General features: G+C 40.5%; 3 protein-coding genes across 5 annotated transcripts; 1 reads left to right on the plus strand and 2 right to left on the minus strand.

Moving 5' to 3' along the window:
• The first annotated feature begins 64 nt into the window (after nt 1-64).
• best1 (bestrophin 1) lies at nt 65-4,136 on the plus strand. Its single transcript, XM_044037144.1, has 10 exons — nt 65-432; nt 649-942; nt 1,020-1,114; nt 1,206-1,439; nt 1,723-1,877; nt 1,975-2,052; nt 2,196-2,348; nt 2,453-2,533; nt 2,619-2,770; nt 2,862-4,136. The coding sequence occupies exons 2-10, from the start codon at nt 791-793 to the stop codon at nt 3,919-3,921; spliced, it is 2,160 nt and encodes a 719-aa protein (XP_043893079.1). The 5' UTR covers nt 65-432; nt 649-790; the 3' UTR covers nt 3,922-4,136.
• Nucleotides 4,137-4,217: 81 nt separating this feature from the next.
• fth1b (ferritin, heavy polypeptide 1b) lies at nt 4,218-5,618 on the minus strand. Its single transcript, XM_044037149.1, is given in 4 exon segments — nt 4,218-4,724; nt 4,876-5,004; nt 5,191-5,337; nt 5,431-5,618. Coding segments are annotated over 4 exon segments (528 nt in total). The 5' UTR covers nt 5,533-5,618; the 3' UTR covers nt 4,218-4,574.
• Nucleotides 5,619-6,148: 530 nt separating this feature from the next.
• On the minus strand, nt 6,149-16,885 carry LOC122776538 (inner centromere protein). Of its 3 annotated transcripts, none has more exons than XM_044037142.1 (21): nt 16,587-16,885; nt 15,294-15,442; nt 15,064-15,174; nt 14,371-14,984; nt 14,210-14,252; nt 13,794-13,863; nt 13,562-13,688; nt 13,416-13,455; nt 13,182-13,269; nt 12,900-13,040; nt 12,109-12,126; nt 9,666-9,775; nt 9,441-9,561; nt 9,132-9,242; nt 8,864-9,018; nt 8,608-8,728; nt 8,371-8,457; nt 7,908-7,946; nt 7,727-7,786; nt 7,260-7,413; nt 6,149-6,684 (listed from the first exon to the last, which is right to left on the minus strand). In XM_044037142.1, the coding sequence occupies exons 2-21, from the start codon at nt 15,431-15,433 to the stop codon at nt 6,509-6,511; spliced, it is 2,526 nt and encodes an 841-aa protein (XP_043893077.1). In that variant the 5' UTR covers nt 15,434-15,442; nt 16,587-16,885; the 3' UTR covers nt 6,149-6,508. The 3 variants fall into 3 exon arrangements, with proteins under 3 accessions (XP_043893077.1, XP_043893076.1, XP_043893078.1); XM_044037141.1 differs by having other exon boundaries at nt 7,727-7,789; XM_044037143.1 differs by lacking the exon at nt 12,109-12,126 and having other exon boundaries at nt 7,727-7,789.
• Nucleotides 16,886-17,363: the final 478 nt, after the last annotated feature.

A 17,363-nucleotide genomic window follows, 5' to 3' on the forward strand; every position in this document is an offset into this window, starting at 1 on the left:
AAGAGGAAGGGTTAATCACTAACACATTCTGACCAGTAACAAGTGAGCTGTGCACATTTCTACCAGCAGGGAAACCTGAGTTATATCAAATGCTGTAAAGATGCTTCAATGGAAAATCACTAAGTTTACTGAAACATTAAAAAAATATGAGATAATGCTTTGTATAGTGGCTGAAATTTGGTTTGAAAAAGTCATATGTCCCAAAACTACTCAGCAATTGCGTGTTCAGTGGGGCTGCTCTGCTGTTTTCAGATTTGTTCAGATTAACACGACGCAGCCTCACAATGCAGCTTTGTTGCTCCAACAGATTAAAACATCAAGTGACCGGAGGTGTAGGAGTCCCTTGCGCTCTTTTTCTTTCACGGTTTTCCTTTCTCAAACATTCTCTTGGAAGCTGCCAACCCACAGCGAGTACGATGGACATATTCAGTGGTATGTAACCACAACCACAAATAGACTGCAAATTTGACTTTTTTGGGCCCTACAATGTTGTTGTTGTTTAAAAGTCTGTTGTCTCTTCAAATGTATTTGTTTTAGTTGTGTAGATTAGAAAGGTTTGATTGAGTGTTGGAGCATGTAGGAAGTGAAAAATCAATTTCAGTTGATTTAGTATAGGACTTAACTTAACATCCTTGTTTTGTTTTAAAGATATGTAGATGTGTGACCACGCTGGTTTCCAGGCTGATCCATGATATTGAGCTAAGACAAAGAACAGTTGAAACCACCACAGTGGTTTCCTTCATGTCAGGCCACAGTCAGCCAGCAGATTGGCCGGCACGCAGCAGCAGCAATGACAGTAACATACTCTCGGAGGGTTGCTGATGCAGGTCTGGGAACCTTCTTTCACCTGCTCCTGCGATGGAGAGGCAGCATATATAAACTGCTCTACAGAGAGCTCATCATCTTCACTGTGTTCTACTACTTCTTGAGTATTGTTTACAGGTATTGATACTGCTATTTGATATATACATCATTCTGTCATCGTCGTAGTGAGTGACTACAGATGTTTCCTGCACCAGGTTTGTGTTAAATAACGACCAGAAGAGGCTGTTTGAGAAACTGTCGATTTACTGTGACCGCTATGCAGAGCTCATCCCTGTGTCCTTTGTGCTGGGTGAGTTGGGCCTGACGAATGCTCTCCTCTGTTCCTCCATGTCTCACATTGGTTCAGCAGCACCATCATCTCATTTGACATTTCTAACCAGGTTTCTATGTGACCTTGGTCGTGTCACGCTGGTGGGGCCAGTTTGAAAACATCCCTTTGCCAGACCGCTTGGCAGCATTAGTTGGCGGTCACGTCCGCGGGGCTGATGAGGTGTCCAGGCTGACCCGCCGAACTCTGATGCGGTACGCCAACCTGTCTGGTGTTCTCATCTATCGCTCTGTCAGCACAGCCGTCTACAAGAGGTTTCCCACCATGCAGCATCTGGTGCAAGCAGGTAGGATCACACAGTTCTTCTGGAATTCCCGGAGGTCCAAATTGGCACCAAACGCTTGGGCATGAAGACGACTACATGTTCTTCATGCCCTTCATGTCGCCATTCCCACTCATTGGTTCCCACTAGGAAAAGTTAAAAATGTGTATTTAAATTGTTTGTATGCACCATGTTACAATCTGGTGGTGTAGCAGCTGAGATTATGAACCGAGTTGAGGGCTGCTAAGGACTGATCAGGACTGATCACACAAAAACAAACGTCCTAAATGCTTTCTTTGTCTTTCAGGTTTGATAACACCAGAGGAACTGAGGCATCTGGAGAACTTGCCCTCTCCTCATAACAAGTTCTGGGTTCCCTGCATGTGGTTCGTCAGTCTGGCTTTGAGAGCTCGGTCTGAGGGTCGCATCGGTGACGATGTGGCACTCACAGCCATCCTGACTGTAGGTGTTGCTTTTAAATCTGTAGTAGCATCAAATATTAGCTTGGAGGCATTTTCTTCAAGTCAGTTCTGCGTGTCTTGTTTTCTCCTCTGTTCAGGAGTTGAATAGTTTACGGGCCAAGTGTATGAAACTGTATGGTTATGACTGGATCAGCCTGCCTCTTGTCTATACTCAGGTTAGTTTGTTTGTTTTTTCAAAAGTTTATCGCAGATACCTTTGTGGGAGAACAATCATACTGCTTTTCTGAAGATTTGAAATGACAATTCTCTGACGTTGCCGTGAAAACGCTACCAGGTTTGACTAATGTTTTTTAATTAGGTGGCGACCATTGCTGTCTACAGTTTTTTCCTGGCTTGTCTGATTGGCCGTCAGTTCTTGGATCCAGCTCAGAGTTACCCAGGTCATGATTTGGACTTCTATTTGCCCGTGTTTACCCTGCTGCAGTTTTTCTTCTACGTTGGATGGCTGAAGGTGAGGAAACATCAGCTTTTTTTTGATCCCATTAACTAAGCAAGTTTCATTGGAGTTGTTCAGCTGTGTCACTGATGCTTTCCTCCTCTCTTCACTGGTCTCAGGTGGCCGAGCAGCTCATAAATCCTTTCGGAGAAGATGACGATGACTTTGAAACCAACTTGCTTGTCGATCGCAATTTACAGGTGTGGCTCTATTTCTGTCACTGTTTTCAGTTTTGTTTTTTTGCTGCTGTCGTCTTCAACCTGCCGTGGTTTCTTTATGTCCCAGGTGTCCTTGTTGTCTGTGGATGAGATGTATGACAGCGTGCCACTGGTTGAGAAGGATATGTACTGGAATGAGTCTGAACCTCAGCCTCCTTACACTGCAGCCAGCGCTGAACACCGCAAACCCTCCTTTATGGGCTCAGCCCTGGATATCAGGTTCAGTAATATATTCAGTTATATTTCCTGGCACATCATTCTTAAACACTGTCATTTAACCATCTATGTAATCTAAATCTATCTAAACTAGTGTTCCTAAGGAGGAGATGGAGTTTCAGTCAAATCTGGAGCAGATCAAAGAAAATGAAGAAGCCAACTACTCCACCCCACTGCTTGGAGGACTGGGTCGTTTTCTTGGCGTCCAGTCCCCTAACTTCCCTCGCTCCTCCAGGGTTCCTTTGCTGCGTCGCCGCCCTGGAGCTCCACTAAGCCGCTTCCCTCTTTACCTGCACCCTGCAGCTCCATTAACTCCAAGTCAAGTTCGCCAGCCATTAAACCAGGAGCGAGATCCAGACTATGCCTTCTCCACCATGCCCATGTATGAGAGACCAGGTTTCTATAGCTGCCCACAAACACCCATCCACTGTGTGCCCCCTGCTGTGCCTCGCCCTCGTCCTGCCAGGAGAACCCAAAATGAGTGGGATCGCAGCTGCAGCTCCCTCGCCCAGCCAATGGTCGGCTCACAGCTGCCCTCTCCTGACACCCCCAGCCATGTCCCCCAACCGCCATCCTCTGCTTTCCCCTGGTTAAGTGAGGATGGTGAGATGCAGAGTGCCCCTACCTTCTCCTTCCCTGACCCTCCACCTGAACTCTGTGCAATATCTAAACTCAGACCAGGGCATGGCCTGCTGTCTCGCCGACCTCCCCCTCCTCGCCTTATTCTGGACAACCTGCCCTCATCTGACAGCCAGCCCGGACCTGCGAGCGCTCGAGCTGCAGGAAGCGGAGGAGAACGGGTGTTCTCGTTCACTCCTCCATCTCGAACAGCCACGGCAAATCCCAGTAATCCCAACAGCAGCTCTGGTAGCATTAACGCAACAAGCACCAACAGCGCAGGCACAGCAGGGAGTCTCTGCAATGGTACAAGTCACACTAATTTTAGTAACCATGGGAACTTCAGTGCCAACTTCAGGGCAAGCAACGGTGGGCTCAGCAATAACACAGTTTCCACTTCAGCATTATCACAACAAGAAACCAATCAGCTCAACTCACCCAAAGATTCAGGAATCTCACTGGCTGATGGAGACCTGCTGAGTGTTGTGGTGGATGGTGGGGTGAACAAGGCGGCAGGAGGGAGGGGGCAGGATTGACTCCATCCTAGTATCTTTGGTTTTCAAAATATTTCAGCCACAGAAAAAAAAGCACCTTATGAAAATGAACAGTTTCTTCTGAATCTAAGTGACAAGAAACCAAAAAAGTATATATTCTTAAACTCAGCATTGCTTTCATGTGCATTATGAAACTATTACTTGTCACGATCATTCATCTTTCCTCTTCTTTTTTTCCAATAAAGAAATAAATTACATGTGTGTACCACTTTATTTTCCATAACTATAACTACAAATATTATTATATACTGTAAATAACACATTTAGCCCACAAATAACACCATACATTCACAGCACAAAAACAATATTAACAATATTAACACACACTGTTTTTATTTGAGCTACACAGTGAGCAGTTTTATACCACAGAGCCTTGCACAAAGCACCTCCATGTTTCTACAGCAGCTCAAAACAAACAACCAATCTGACCGTTTCAATCGACAACTTCACCACTAGAAAGTAGGGATTAATACCTTGAAAGCACAAACGACACATGATATGATTAGCAAAAGCAGGCACATCATTTTGTAAAGTGTAATAGTTATGATCCGGGGCTTTTACAGTGTTAGTCAGAGAGAGGATCAGCCAGCATATGGAGGTGAGCGGGACAGGGGATCAGTGTCACAGTAAACAGTTTATCTAGCCATGGTGTATTTGTCAAAGAGGTACTCGGCCATGCCACAGTGATCGGCTCCCATGCGTTGCAGATTTGAGATCCAGTCAGTGAGTTGTTTGATAGATTTTACCTGCTCATCCAGAAACTCTGTTTCTATGAAGTAACACGTCTGTTAAAAACAAGACAAAGACATTGCATTACAAAACACTGCTCACAAAAATGTATATTTAATGACATTTCATTAAGAGGTAGACGACGAATGAATGAATGACCTTTAGGAATCACTGCTGTACACATTGGCCTCTCAGTCTGATACTTACATGAGAATCATCACTGTGTTCAGTCGCTGTCTTATGCAGGTCCAGCAGTGATTGGTTAACACTTTTCTCCAGCTGCAGAGCACATTCTAAAGCCTCCAAGCCGCTCCCCCACTCATCTCTATCTGGTTTCTAAAACCAACATAAATAATTCAAGACAATCAATAACCATTATGTTCTGCTTTCAATGTCACTGAAAGGCATTGATAAAGAGAACATTGACTTTGTGAATCAACAGTGTTCCTTTAAATTACCCAGCTGTGTTTAAAGCAAATGCATCTTATCATTGTTGAATTATAAAAGTATTATAAAACATACACTGATGTCCTGCAGAAAAATCCTGCCTCCCCTCTTATTCTACAGATTCATCAGCTTGTCTGCATGCTCTCGCTCCTCTCTGGACTGAGTGTGGAAGAACTTTGCAAAATTTGGCAGGGATTTATCGTGCCTTTCATAGTAGTAAGCCTGCAAATCAATCAAAAGGAAAGATGCCGAGTCACAAGAAGCACTGAGCAGAAAATATGCATATTATATTACTGGCCTGAAAGTGTCACTTACCATGGAGAGATACACATATGAGGCGTACAGCTCCAAGTTGATCTGTCTGTTAACGGCAGCCTCACAGTCCTGGTGGAAGTTCTGTTGAATCTGTGAACTCATATCTGTAAAGATACTATACAGACAAACCAATATAGCTATAGCTATGTCTCAATTCTAAGGATGGATCCTCAGGAGACGGAAGTCAGACAGTGTGTGAAACAAGACGATGCAGCCCACACCACTCATGGTTACATCAGCAATTCCCATTCTTCTTCTTCTTCACAAGTGTGATGCTGCCCTCCACAGTTCAGGCCCTAATGCTGGATTAGCCTTTACTTGGCCAAAAAAAATCTTATATAATAGATATTTGTCAAGTCAGTAATAGTATTCTTTGAAGTGTGTGACTGTTTTTAGTGTAGGACGTCTAACTTGTGCATTCAGGTTGTCATCAGTGATCACATCTCTTTAAAGAAAGTGCCTGTATTTAATGACAATATTCCAACAGTAATTTAACCATTTGACCCAGAAACACATGTAATCATAAAGGACTGGATCTTCCTCAGTAGATAAAATGAGGCCAGTTTCAAGCACAAACATCATCACTGGTAGATGTATTGAAGTGTCAGCAAATAAGAACATTACACTGTAAATGAGGCGCCTCCTGCTGAGCTGAGCAGAACCATCAGTGATGACACTGGTCTCTTCTTTGTCAAACACCAGAAGCCATAAAAACACATTAGATGTAACTTTTTAATACATTGTGCAAGAAATACCTTTAATGCACTTTAAAAATCCCAAAGATTGTGATTCCATCATTTACATTCAGTACATGTTATACAAATGAAAGATGTGTTTTTTTATGAATCAGCTAAAACTTTCAACATCCAGATTCCTGTGTGTTATCATACAGATGTCATCTCACATGTATCCCATAAAATAAGTCACTGATATTTTACAATCTAGCAACATTGCACAAAATGTTGACCCCTAAGAAGAACAATATAATAGAAAAAGAAGCATGTTACTTTATTGGAAACAGACTACAGAAAAAAAATATACTTTATACAGCAGTGTACATCTGTACAGTGCACAGACATTACTTGGATCCAATTGGAGGGGAGTGCCACACAGCGGAGCTGGTGCGTTTAAAATAGCGAGGCTTGCTCTTGTAAAAGATGTTCTCCAGTCTTGGTGGTTCGATTTCTCCAAAGAATGAGTCAAAATCAGGAGGGTTGAAGTACTGCTTCATAATTATCTGCTGCAGATTGGGACCTAGGGCAGAAAACATTAGACAGACATCACAACCCATACGAACAGGTTCACAATGTTGGGAGTAATTAATGGTTACACACATTATTGTTCATTTAGAGGCACCAGCCTTATTTATGCTCGTTTTTAAATCATTTTGTCAGTTTCTGGGGCTGTTTTAGTTACAAGGTCATTGTTGTTATTATTATTATTGTTATTATGCATACACTACTATATAATTCTGAAGTATTTGCCACACATTTGTTAACCAATGAATTAGTTTGAATGAAATAAAAAACACATAACATATGCATTCTTTCAAGTATATTAACAGGTAACAAAGTATCATTGATGACCCGTTTTGCCATCTTTCCGTGATATTTTATCAGTTTAAGATAATCACCGATTGAGTTACAGGCACGCATTGACTAGATATGGTTACTAAACTGTGGGTACAAATTTCACATTGACAAATTAGAAACAGACAAACCAACCTGAACAAATTAAACACAGCCATAATTTGGGAGGAATAAGCTACTGAACATCATCCTGATACATTTATACTAATCACTAGCTTCTAAAACTAATACAATACATACCTTCTGCCCAGGATGGAATAGGTTTCTTTGGGGCAGACTCATCATCAGTAGAGTCATCACTGTTTTGGTCCATCCCATAATCTTCTCCATTTTTGGATTTCATCAGGGGTTTGTTGCCACCCTTTGGAGTGATGGAGTACGACTGTGGTGATTGCTGCACAGGATAAAAAAAAACACACATGGAGACTTTCCTCTGATGACAAATCGGTCCTGCCACAGATAGAAACACTTGGCATGGTGCACCAGTGTGTCCAATCCTTTCTGATTAAAAGGACATGATTCATGAAGGATAAGGGAGAGGGTGGCAGTAATGCTACATCACAGATTGCTGAGATTTCTCCAAGGCTGAAGTCTAGTTCTCTCAGATGAACTGATTTTTCCTCATTCAAAAAACAACAACAACACACGTCCAACTGCAGCTTTGATGATGAAACCCTTGAAATACCAGAACATAATTAAATATTTACCTCAATATCCACAGTCACATTGAGCCCTCCACCTTTTCCAACTGGTGTTCTCATCACAGACTGCTGTAGAGAATTAAATGACAACTTAACCAACACAGAGACAATGTCCACACAGAAATGTAATAACATGGTCAATGGTTGCCAAATTAAAATATAGTCAATGAAATAACATAAGTCTTACCTCCATATCCACAGTCACATTCAGGGCAGCAGCAGGTTTCTTTATGCAGAACACACAGGAAGTGAGAGGTATTATCAGAAACTACAATAGTAAATTTAATGTGTGATTACTTCAGGACATTACTTACTAAAAGATAATTACTTCAGACTGTAATATTTCATAGGCCATGTTTTCAAGTTCAAATACTTCATGTAAACAAATGATAGACGGCACACCAGCAAAATAAAACAGATCAGTATCACAATGTTATAACAGGAAAATTGTTAAAACAATATTAATTTCACATTATATTAACATCTAACAAATACTAATTTGTTTTTACTTTGTTGGTGTGACTTCTGTAGGACAGTTCATGGAACACCCATTTTAAAAAGGTCTCCGACATGGAATGAATTCTTAACACAAGGAAAATTGAAAATATATCATAACAATAATATCATAATATAACAATTCCCTAGTTTACCTGTTTCTTAGCAGCAGCCTCTCTTTGCTTTGCTGCCTCTCTCTCCTTAGCAGCTTTCTCTGCAGCAAACCTCAGCTCCTCCTCCTGCTGGAATAAAAAGCACATTAACATTTATATTGTCATTTGTTTCAAATCAATTATTAATTATCATTTGAGCTACACTTCACATAAAAAAAGGTCAAGGGGGAAATCTATAACGAAGAAACAAAGAAATGTCGTTTTGATTTTGTGTCTTACCTGTTTCCGTTTTTCCTCAAGTGCTCTTTTTTTCTCCTCCAGTTCTCTCCTCTCCTTCTCTCTCGCTGCCTTCTCCAGTTCACGCTGCAGAGCGAAAGCTTTCTCTTTTTCAAGTCTCTCCCTGAAAAAAAAAATACATAAAAAATTAGACAACAAGCCTGTCAATCAAACTGGAGTAAAGGTTCACCTAATTTCTTCTACAGTACAATACTCCTCAATATAACCTATTGACAGAAAAGTAAGGGCAATAAATAACCTTTCAGCAGCAGCAGCAGCAGCAGCTTGCTGCTCTCGCTCCTGCTCCCTCTTCAGCTCCAGTGCTTTGCGAGCTTCAGCCAGTTTGCGAGCTCGCTGTTCTTCCTCTTCCAGCTTCTTTTTCGCGAGTAACTCCTGCTGCCGCTTCTCTTCCTCCTTACATGCAAACAGATGGTAAGTTTTTTTTGAGTGCAAGCATTCAAAGCTACAATAGCCAACTATAACAATAAAACGTAGGAGGGGAAAAAAAAACCACCCTATAATCTTACCGCTTGCTGAATCTTCTTCCTCCGAGCCTCTTCTTCCAACTTCTTCTTCTGCTCAAGCTCCTCCAGACGTTTCAGGGCCACCTTCCGCTTGGCCTTCTCATCCGCCTGTCGCTGGTTGTAGAAACACAATATGAGATGGGGGATGTGGATTTTGACTTTTCAAACCACCGTGCAAACTTTGTTTAAATGAAAACACATCTGAAGGCAGCAGACAGGTTTGGGTTAGAGTTAGCTTGTTTTGAATCATTTTAGTCAGTCAAAAGTCCTATGAGAGAAAGGAGACAACAGGATTGAATCTTGTTACTGTACCTTATCATTTTTCTCGTCAATCTGTGCCATTTTCTGCTCAATCTTCTTTTTCTTTTCTTCCTCCCTCTGCTCTTCTTTTACTTTGGCCTCAAACACCCGTCTTAGCCTCTCATCCCTCTTCCTGGAACACAGATTATGAACATTAGGATACATTTTATAATCCATAAAAATTGTTTTAGGAATAAACACCAATAGAGTATAACATGTGAAAGACTGAGTACCAACCTCTTAAGTTCATCTTGTTTCCGTTTCTTGTCCTCCTCCATTTTTTTCATCCTTTCATCTTCTTGCTCTTGCTTCTTTTTCAGTGCTTCCAGTTTGTAACGCTCTTTTGTCTATACATGTACAAGAAAACAAGATTTAAAGGTTTGTTGAAAAAAAAACAATTCAATATATTAATGAATAAACACCAACAAATCTAAATTATACAAAAGGGCAAATGGAGTGCTTTCATGCAGAAAATGTTCACCTCCCAGAATAGACACCAAAAGCAAAAATCCATCCAACCAGACTTCTACTACTGTGTGGCTCTTTAAGAGCTGAACAACAGGGCCACATGATGTGATGGAGATTTACTGCTGACTTGTGATAAATTGGTCTCTGAATTTCTGTGTTTGGTAAGAGCAAATTCTTGTCAGGTTCCTTTTAATACCAAACAGAAGGCAATTAAATATTACACATTACTCAAGGAATGGTGGAAAACAAAAACAATTACATGATGAATTTATTGACATTCACACTACACTCCTGTTAATATTTCTCAGCTGAATGGGAACATAACGCCTGGTAAAATTATTTAATGATTGGATATATGAAAAAAACTACAGAGAAGGGCATGTCAGGTAAGACAAGGTAAAGCCTGAAGCCTTCAAACTAATGCATAAAGATCAGCGCAGTTATATGTAGAACTATAGTCATATACTTGATCGATCTCCACCCTCAGTGTAGCTTACTCGACTGAGGCAAACACACCAGTTTTACTTGTCATCACAAAAATAAAAGATTAAACTCATTATTATGTTAATTAACATGGATTCTGGTTAAGATGGATTTTTCCTTTAGTTTCCAATCAAAAAAAATTTGAAGTCACCAAAACTGTATTAGGTTGTTAGATTCTAAACAACTGCATAACATGAACATTAGTGACCAATGGAATAAGTGAAACCATCAACTAAGTGCCATTTGGGGTGTTATTAATATGCAGTTGCCCCATTCACACACATGCTGCAAAATTGCAGGGTTCAATTGTACCAAAATACATTTCGGTGATTTACATGTAGATGTGGTTATTTAGAGTATAATCCATCTTATTGCACTTTCTGATTTTCATCTTTTTGCCTGAAATGCTGGTCATCTGTTTTCTATAAAGAAGGGATGTCCAAACCTTTTTCCAATTGGAGGTCTACAAATTGAGGCCAGGCCAACACCTATTGTGTTGTATAGTTACAAGATGCAAGCGAGTACCGGCATCCCAGTGCCTTCACTGAATTTTCTTTTAGCTTTAAACGTACATGAATACGAACTTTGTTTTGTACTCTACCACAAAACCTTATTTTTGTAAAGATGCCTCCATTACATACATTTCAGCTTATAGAGTGCAGGTAACTCAGAAGCACATAAGAATTCACTGCTTATTTTCTAACTCCCACTAAATGACCAACTACAATATCAGACAACGAGTGTGATACATGGATACACACACATATATACAAAAAAGGGATTTGTGGCAGTCAACGTTGATTCTGTGGCCCAAGAGTCTTTAGTCAATGTATGGGAAACACTGTATTTACTTTTATGAAAAGTCTAGCAGGCCAACTTTGGGCAGTCTTGCTCAAGAGCCTGCATTTAACACAAATCTCTCCAACTGCCACAGATAGTAATTTCAGCTGTAATGTAAATAAATGTGTTTAAGTGGAAATATGGAGGTGGGAAAGGGGCTCGTGTAAAGGGGTGTGCCAATGGTGCTTTTCCACTATATAGTTCCAGCATGACTCAACTCTGTTTGATATCAGGTCAGGCATGTCATTTTCATGTTGTTCCTCATCGTGGGCGGGGCCGTCATAGCACAGCTTTTTATATGCAACATACATAAACTAGCAACAAGCAGTTCTTTTCAGTGTGAGTTAGTTAAAAAGATTCACTTACAAAGTTCACAGTCAATTGTTCAGCACTTCCTGCATGACCAAAGAACAGACTCTGTCTGATATAGTCAATGAACTGAAAGCAGTGTAGCCCATAAATACATCGGACAACTCTGTTAAATATTGAGATTTAAATGTTGGAGATTAAAAGCATGTTTTCAGGATTTGTAAGTCTTTAACTGATCTGAGCGTTGTTCAATTTGATTTCCGTGTCAGATGTCACGCTCACGAATCTTCCAGACAACACTCTCTGCCAATCAGTGGCCGGCAGTCTGTCGCTGCCATATTTTAGTATCTGCTCAGCTTGTTTGGAACCTTGTTAGACAAGATACTAAAAAATGAAAAAAAAAAGCACTAGATACCAGGTACTACCACTAATGGAAAAGCAAAAATAACAAAAAGAAAAAAAAAGTAGAGTCATGCTAGAACTGTAAAGTGGAAAAATTAGATATTCAACCCCGTTACAGTGGGAATTTGGACATCAAAATCCCACAAACATACAGCGAGTGCGTCGTTATCACACTTACCACGAAACCAACACTCAACTGATGAGGGGAGAAAAAAACAAACATCCATATAAGAGAATTAAAGTTTCAAAACTCAATAAATTAGTCACAAACTTTCCAAAAATTACATTTCTCCTCATGTTATGAGCTACTAAATTTTGCACAACACCTTAAGGGAAAAGCCAAGTTGAACTTTTAAGATATCAAATAAAGTGTATACTGCATCCGTTTTTTTGTCGTGTAAACAAACATAAGCAAGTTATATACTCCTATCAGTAAGCGTCATTAATGACTTCTTCTAAAATGCTTACTTATTTGTCCCACAACATTTTCCAACGTCTCCTGAAATCTAATGTAGAAATGTAGAGTGAGAGAAAAACTCAATAGACAAAGATGTAGCAGAATCTGACACCTGGATTAAGAAGGAAGCAAGACACTAGGCCTTTAACTCGCTACGGATTCTACAGAGGTTCTCCTGCTGCATTCCCACACGGCCCATTTGTATTCACACATAACATTCTGCAGAGTTCAGTGAATATCTGAGAGCAGCTAGATGGATATGAGATTATTATAGAAATAAACCCTCTGATTTTGAATTGGTTTTGTGTGCATGTACAGTGGGATCCCTCACAAAACTGAAGAATTTCCTCAGAACACTTACTAGTTGGCATAGTTGTTTTTGTTTGTTGTCTTTTTAATATCGCGTTGTACCACAATGACGTAAAAATGCACTATTTGAAATGCCTCTGTTGCCCCAGCCACCACAGCACATGAACACTGCATCTTTGCTGCGAGTTAAGCTTTCAGCTTACCTTGGGATCAGTCTTCATCGGAGTGGTGTGTTTAATGAAGGACTTGATAACACCTGTGCGGCCAAGGGAATTTGGAGTCATCATCAGCATCTGATTCTTCTGCACAGTGTGCAAAAAGGATTTCATGTGGGGCTTCATCACCTGTGCATTAAAAGAAATAAGAGAATCAATTCAAAAACTTCATTGTATGATTGAGAAACCCATTCATAGTTTTACATAAATTCCACATTTGCCTTTTTTTTTTTTATTATTAACACTTGATAAAAAAGTTTTGCATCTTACACTATGACTTTTCTTGGGTGGAGAGAGCCGCTTAGTGGGACTTTCCTCCACAGTGTCTGGCGCTTTACGTTTGGTACTTCGACGAGACCTGGGGGAACAGAAACACATGACACAATATATTCAACAACCTTCCCAGTATTATCATGTCATTTGACAAGAACAGGGCAATCTCTCATCATGTTTTCCTGCATGTACACATAAAGAGAAAGGGAGAGAGATTAAGGAAGCACTCACTTTCTGCCTGACTGGGAGGTTTGTTGCTTCTCATTTACAACTGCAACACAAATTAAAACAGACAACACATAAATAGGTCCACCAAGAAATATAAAATAAAATGTAATGAATTCAAACCAAATGAATAAAATGGAGAGCTTCTATACCCATCCTCTTGTCTGGTGTGCCCACTCTCTGCTCGGCAATAAACAGCGATGGGGGAGCCAGTGTGGGAGAGTGTGCAGCCACAGAGCGGGTAACACGTCCAATAGATGGATGAGCGCTCCAATTAAGCTGAATATAAATACATTTGATATAATTAATGCAACACTAAAACATCAGCTGGTTAATAAAATAGAGGATTTCTTTGGCACTTAATAGATAAACACGTATTCATACCACTTCCGTTTCCAAAGATCCCTCTGCTGCAGCAGCACCCTCAGTGTCTACAGGTACATCGTCTGATATGCTGTAGATGTGAACACATTTATATGGTCAAGAAACTGGTTAAAGTGAAAGACGATAACCATAACCATCACCATAACAATTTGCCTAAAGTTCTAGTGTGTACAATTTCCCAACACACATTGTTGAAGTTGCTTGTTGTGGCTGAATATCCCTCACCTCACCCCTCCTTTCCTAAGTGTGTTGGAAAACCTATGTAGACTTCTGTTACATTAAAACTCTGGTGGTCTAAAATGGCGGCCTTCGTTTATTCATATACTGGTCTTGTGGGATACAAAAAATTTATTCACTGGTATATTCACTGGCCCAGCACTAGTGGTCTCGAAATGAAAATTTAAATATTTACTTACGCTTCCTTATCCTCTTCCTCTGCAGAGTCCATGCTCGAATCCTCTACAATCAGATACAATCAAGTCAGATGTAACACAACAAGAATTACAGTGCACCAGAATTTTACAAATGTGTTGCATTACACACACTTCACACTAAAAAACAGTGGCTCCTGTCTCACCAGTGATATTGCTGCTGCATGAAGAGTTGCCTGTGCGACCTGTCTTCCTCTTGAGCATGGAGCGACGAGAGGCGCGGCGAATGGACTCCTGCGTCATACTGTGTCGCAGACCAGCCAGAGAATGACGTAGCTTGAGGGAGCATCGCACAGAGCTCCGGCGAGAGAGTCGAGCAGCTTCAGCTATTGTGATCTTAGAAGCTGTGCGGCCAGGAGAAGGTTCCAGACTCTTGGCGAGCTCAGCAGACAAGCGGTCTGCTGAGGAGATCCTGACAACAACCTTGGGTGAGGGTATCTTGGGTGGAGACTGGGCATCACTACATGTATAATCAGATGATACTTCTGGATGGTTTGCTTTGTTATTTATATCCATTTTTTCTTCCTCTACCAGCTCAGGCTTCGTGTTTTGCGCCTCGTCACAGCTGCCATGAGATGAGTAGCTCACATCCTCCAACACCTCTGGCTCAGTCTGTTGTTTTTGACGGGTAGTGCGTTTGGGCAGTGTGGCGGGGCTGGCCTCTGAGGTAGAAGCCTCAGAAATGGCTTCCTCTTCAGCAATAAGGTTTAGCGATTTGACAGAAGAGCCACGAAGATTACTACGCTTTCCTTTTGAAAACCTGAACATTGAAATAAAATTTAGTGTTTAGTAATTTGTAAAGAAATATAGCACTCAAAAAAGCAATGCAAGCAACAAACCTTCGCCTTGTTTGATTTTCTTCCTGACGACCCACAGAAACACGCTTCCTTCGACTATTCTTTTTTTGCGATGGTGTTTTTGGCATCAATTCGGGTTCAGCATTGAAATCCCTGTTAACAAAAAGAACCAGCTTCAATTTTATAACCTGACAAACAATTCCAGAAAAGAGTTGTGGACTCAGCACATTTCAGAGGAAGTAAAGCTGTGAAAATAGCATTTACAAGCCTACCTTGAGAACATGCGCTTGGCTTCTTGTTGGATCTCCTCAAGCCAAACCACATGGACATTATCAATGTCACTGATGAATTCCTTTGCTTTTCCATCAAATGTTTGCATGAGAGAACGCACCGATGACAGTACAGAGTTCATGGTGATGGCCTGGGGCAAAGTTGGAGACAGCAGGCAAGAGGATATTAACAAAAAATGTCACTTGGAGACACAAAGAAATGATATTAAAGAGATTTCCCATTCTGTTTTGTTTTGATACCATTCCCCATTGAGTGTAATTACATGAACCTCACCAGTGACAGTAAAGTCACAGTAAAAATCAAAACATCTGAGCTTGTATGAAAAAGACACCTATGGGTGACTTCACGCAACAACACTTATCATCACTCAGGGTAGGTAATATTTTCAAAGTAAGACAGCTGTGTGGACCTAAAGTTGACATCTGAAATTGTGCTAACTTATTTCACTGATGTCACAGATTCCAAATCCAGTTTGATTTTGTATGAAACCGGTAATAATTTTAATTTTGAGATAGTTTTCCAAAAGTAGCCCACATTCTCTCATAAATTTTGAATGCATCTTCCCACTAATTGATTGAACACATTGCTGCAACTTTATGTTTTTCAGTTTTTTTAAAGAACATAAAATGCAACAAATTTTACACAATTTCAGTTTCTGATCTCGGCAAGAAATATAAATTAGGAGCAATAAATACGACACAAATTTTAAACAAAACAACATAAAGACAGTGAATCAGTCCATCTCAAAGACAAATATTCCTCATTAAGCGAATAAACAATCAAGTAGAAACCCAAGAGAAAGTGCAGTATTAATGCGGTAACTTCCACATATGTATCAGGTACTGTACATTGAAGGGTCCATTTTGCACCTCCATTGTCTTTGTGGTCAGCACATGCGCAGTGTCGTGATATCTCAATCAGTTAGTATGGACGGCATTTTGAAAACAAATGCGACAAACTATCGTATCACTCTCTTTGGCGCTGAAAACAAACATCGCATGAGCCGAAGTAAAAAACCGACGCGTTTTCAAAGACAAACTGAGTTAGCCAACGTAGCCTGTCAGTGAAACTAATAAGTTTAACTGTATAACTTCGCCAAAACCTACACCAGAGCGACACCAACAACAAGTAAAATTAGATGTTACTCTGTAAATTAAGAGGTTACCCAGTATAAATAGTAATATGTATGCTTTAATTGCTAAGCAACGGTTCTTCCTGCGAGTAAAATGTAGCCGTCAGCTAGCTCACGCTAATGTCATCTCTGTTGCCCTTACCTTTTAACCGCGTTGACAAAGAAGGAATCCGATGCTTGTATTCCGCTTAAAAAAATGTCTATCGCATAGTGACGTGCAAATAAACGGATTAAAGTGAAATAGCATCCACTTTGATTTAAAGTTCAGGTTTAGAATCTTCACAACCTGACTGTCCCGGACTCTTAACAGCTGCAGCACTTCTACTCACCCGCTGAAACCGTTTAACTATTTCAAAACCTCACTAGCCAATCATAGAGCTCCATGACCAGAGGAGCGCTCGATTTGTGAATAGAAGTTGACCAAGGAGGTGGAGACTGTCGTTTGGGAATACGAAAGAAGGAAGTGGAGCGGATGTGCGTAAAACGGTCTACACGTATGAAAAATCGTGCAAACCCACGGAAGTTCTGGGCGGTGTTAGAGCGCTGCCCAGATTTAAATCAACCACTCGATGTGTGGCAGGATATCCTCAGCCCCGCCCACATGAGTAATACAAATAAAATAACATACCAGGCAACACATGATCAGAGACCAACAGTGCCACATTATTTGCCCTTGTTGGTTTGTTGCAAGTGGATTTAAATCCACCCCCCATTCCCCCCAGAGTGCACTGTCAGTCTCTGCCTTTCTCCACATCAACAAAGATTTTGAGAGGTTGAAGACAACATTAATAACATGGCCAATCAAGGTCAAATTAATATATATATATTATATAAATATAATGTTTTACATGTGCTATGGACCATTGTCTTTATTAAAGACAATACTAATATTATTGTAATAATAATAATAATAATAATA

This window comes from Solea senegalensis, linkage group LG10 (genome assembly GCF_019176455.1).
Source record: "Solea senegalensis isolate Sse05_10M linkage group LG10, IFAPA_SoseM_1, whole genome shotgun sequence".
Lineage (NCBI taxonomy): Eukaryota > Metazoa > Chordata > Actinopteri > Pleuronectiformes > Soleidae > Solea > Solea senegalensis.

Coding starts and splice junctions, on each gene's coding strand:
- best1 (XM_044037144.1), top strand. CDS start 791: ATGACAGTAACATACTCTCGGAGGGTTGCTGATGCAGGTCTGGGAACC. Junction 1,878..1,974: donor CACTCACAGCCATCCTGACT/GTAGGTGTTGCT, acceptor TCCTCTGTTCAG/GAGTTGAATAGTTTACGGGC. Junction 2,771..2,861: donor GGCTCAGCCCTGGATATCAG/GTTCAGTAATAT, acceptor TATCTAAACTAG/TGTTCCTAAGGAGGAGATGG.
- LOC122776538 (XM_044037141.1), bottom strand. CDS start 15,433: ATGAACTCTGTACTGTCATCGGTGCGTTCTCTCATGCAAACATTTGAT. Junction 13,456..13,561: donor CACACCAGACAAGAGGATGG/GTATAGAAGCTC, acceptor TTTGTGTTGCAG/TTGTAAATGAGAAGCAACAA. Junction 6,685..7,259: donor TATTCCATCCTGGGCAGAAG/GTATGTATTGTA, acceptor TTTCTGCCCTAG/GTCCCAATCTGCAGCAGATA.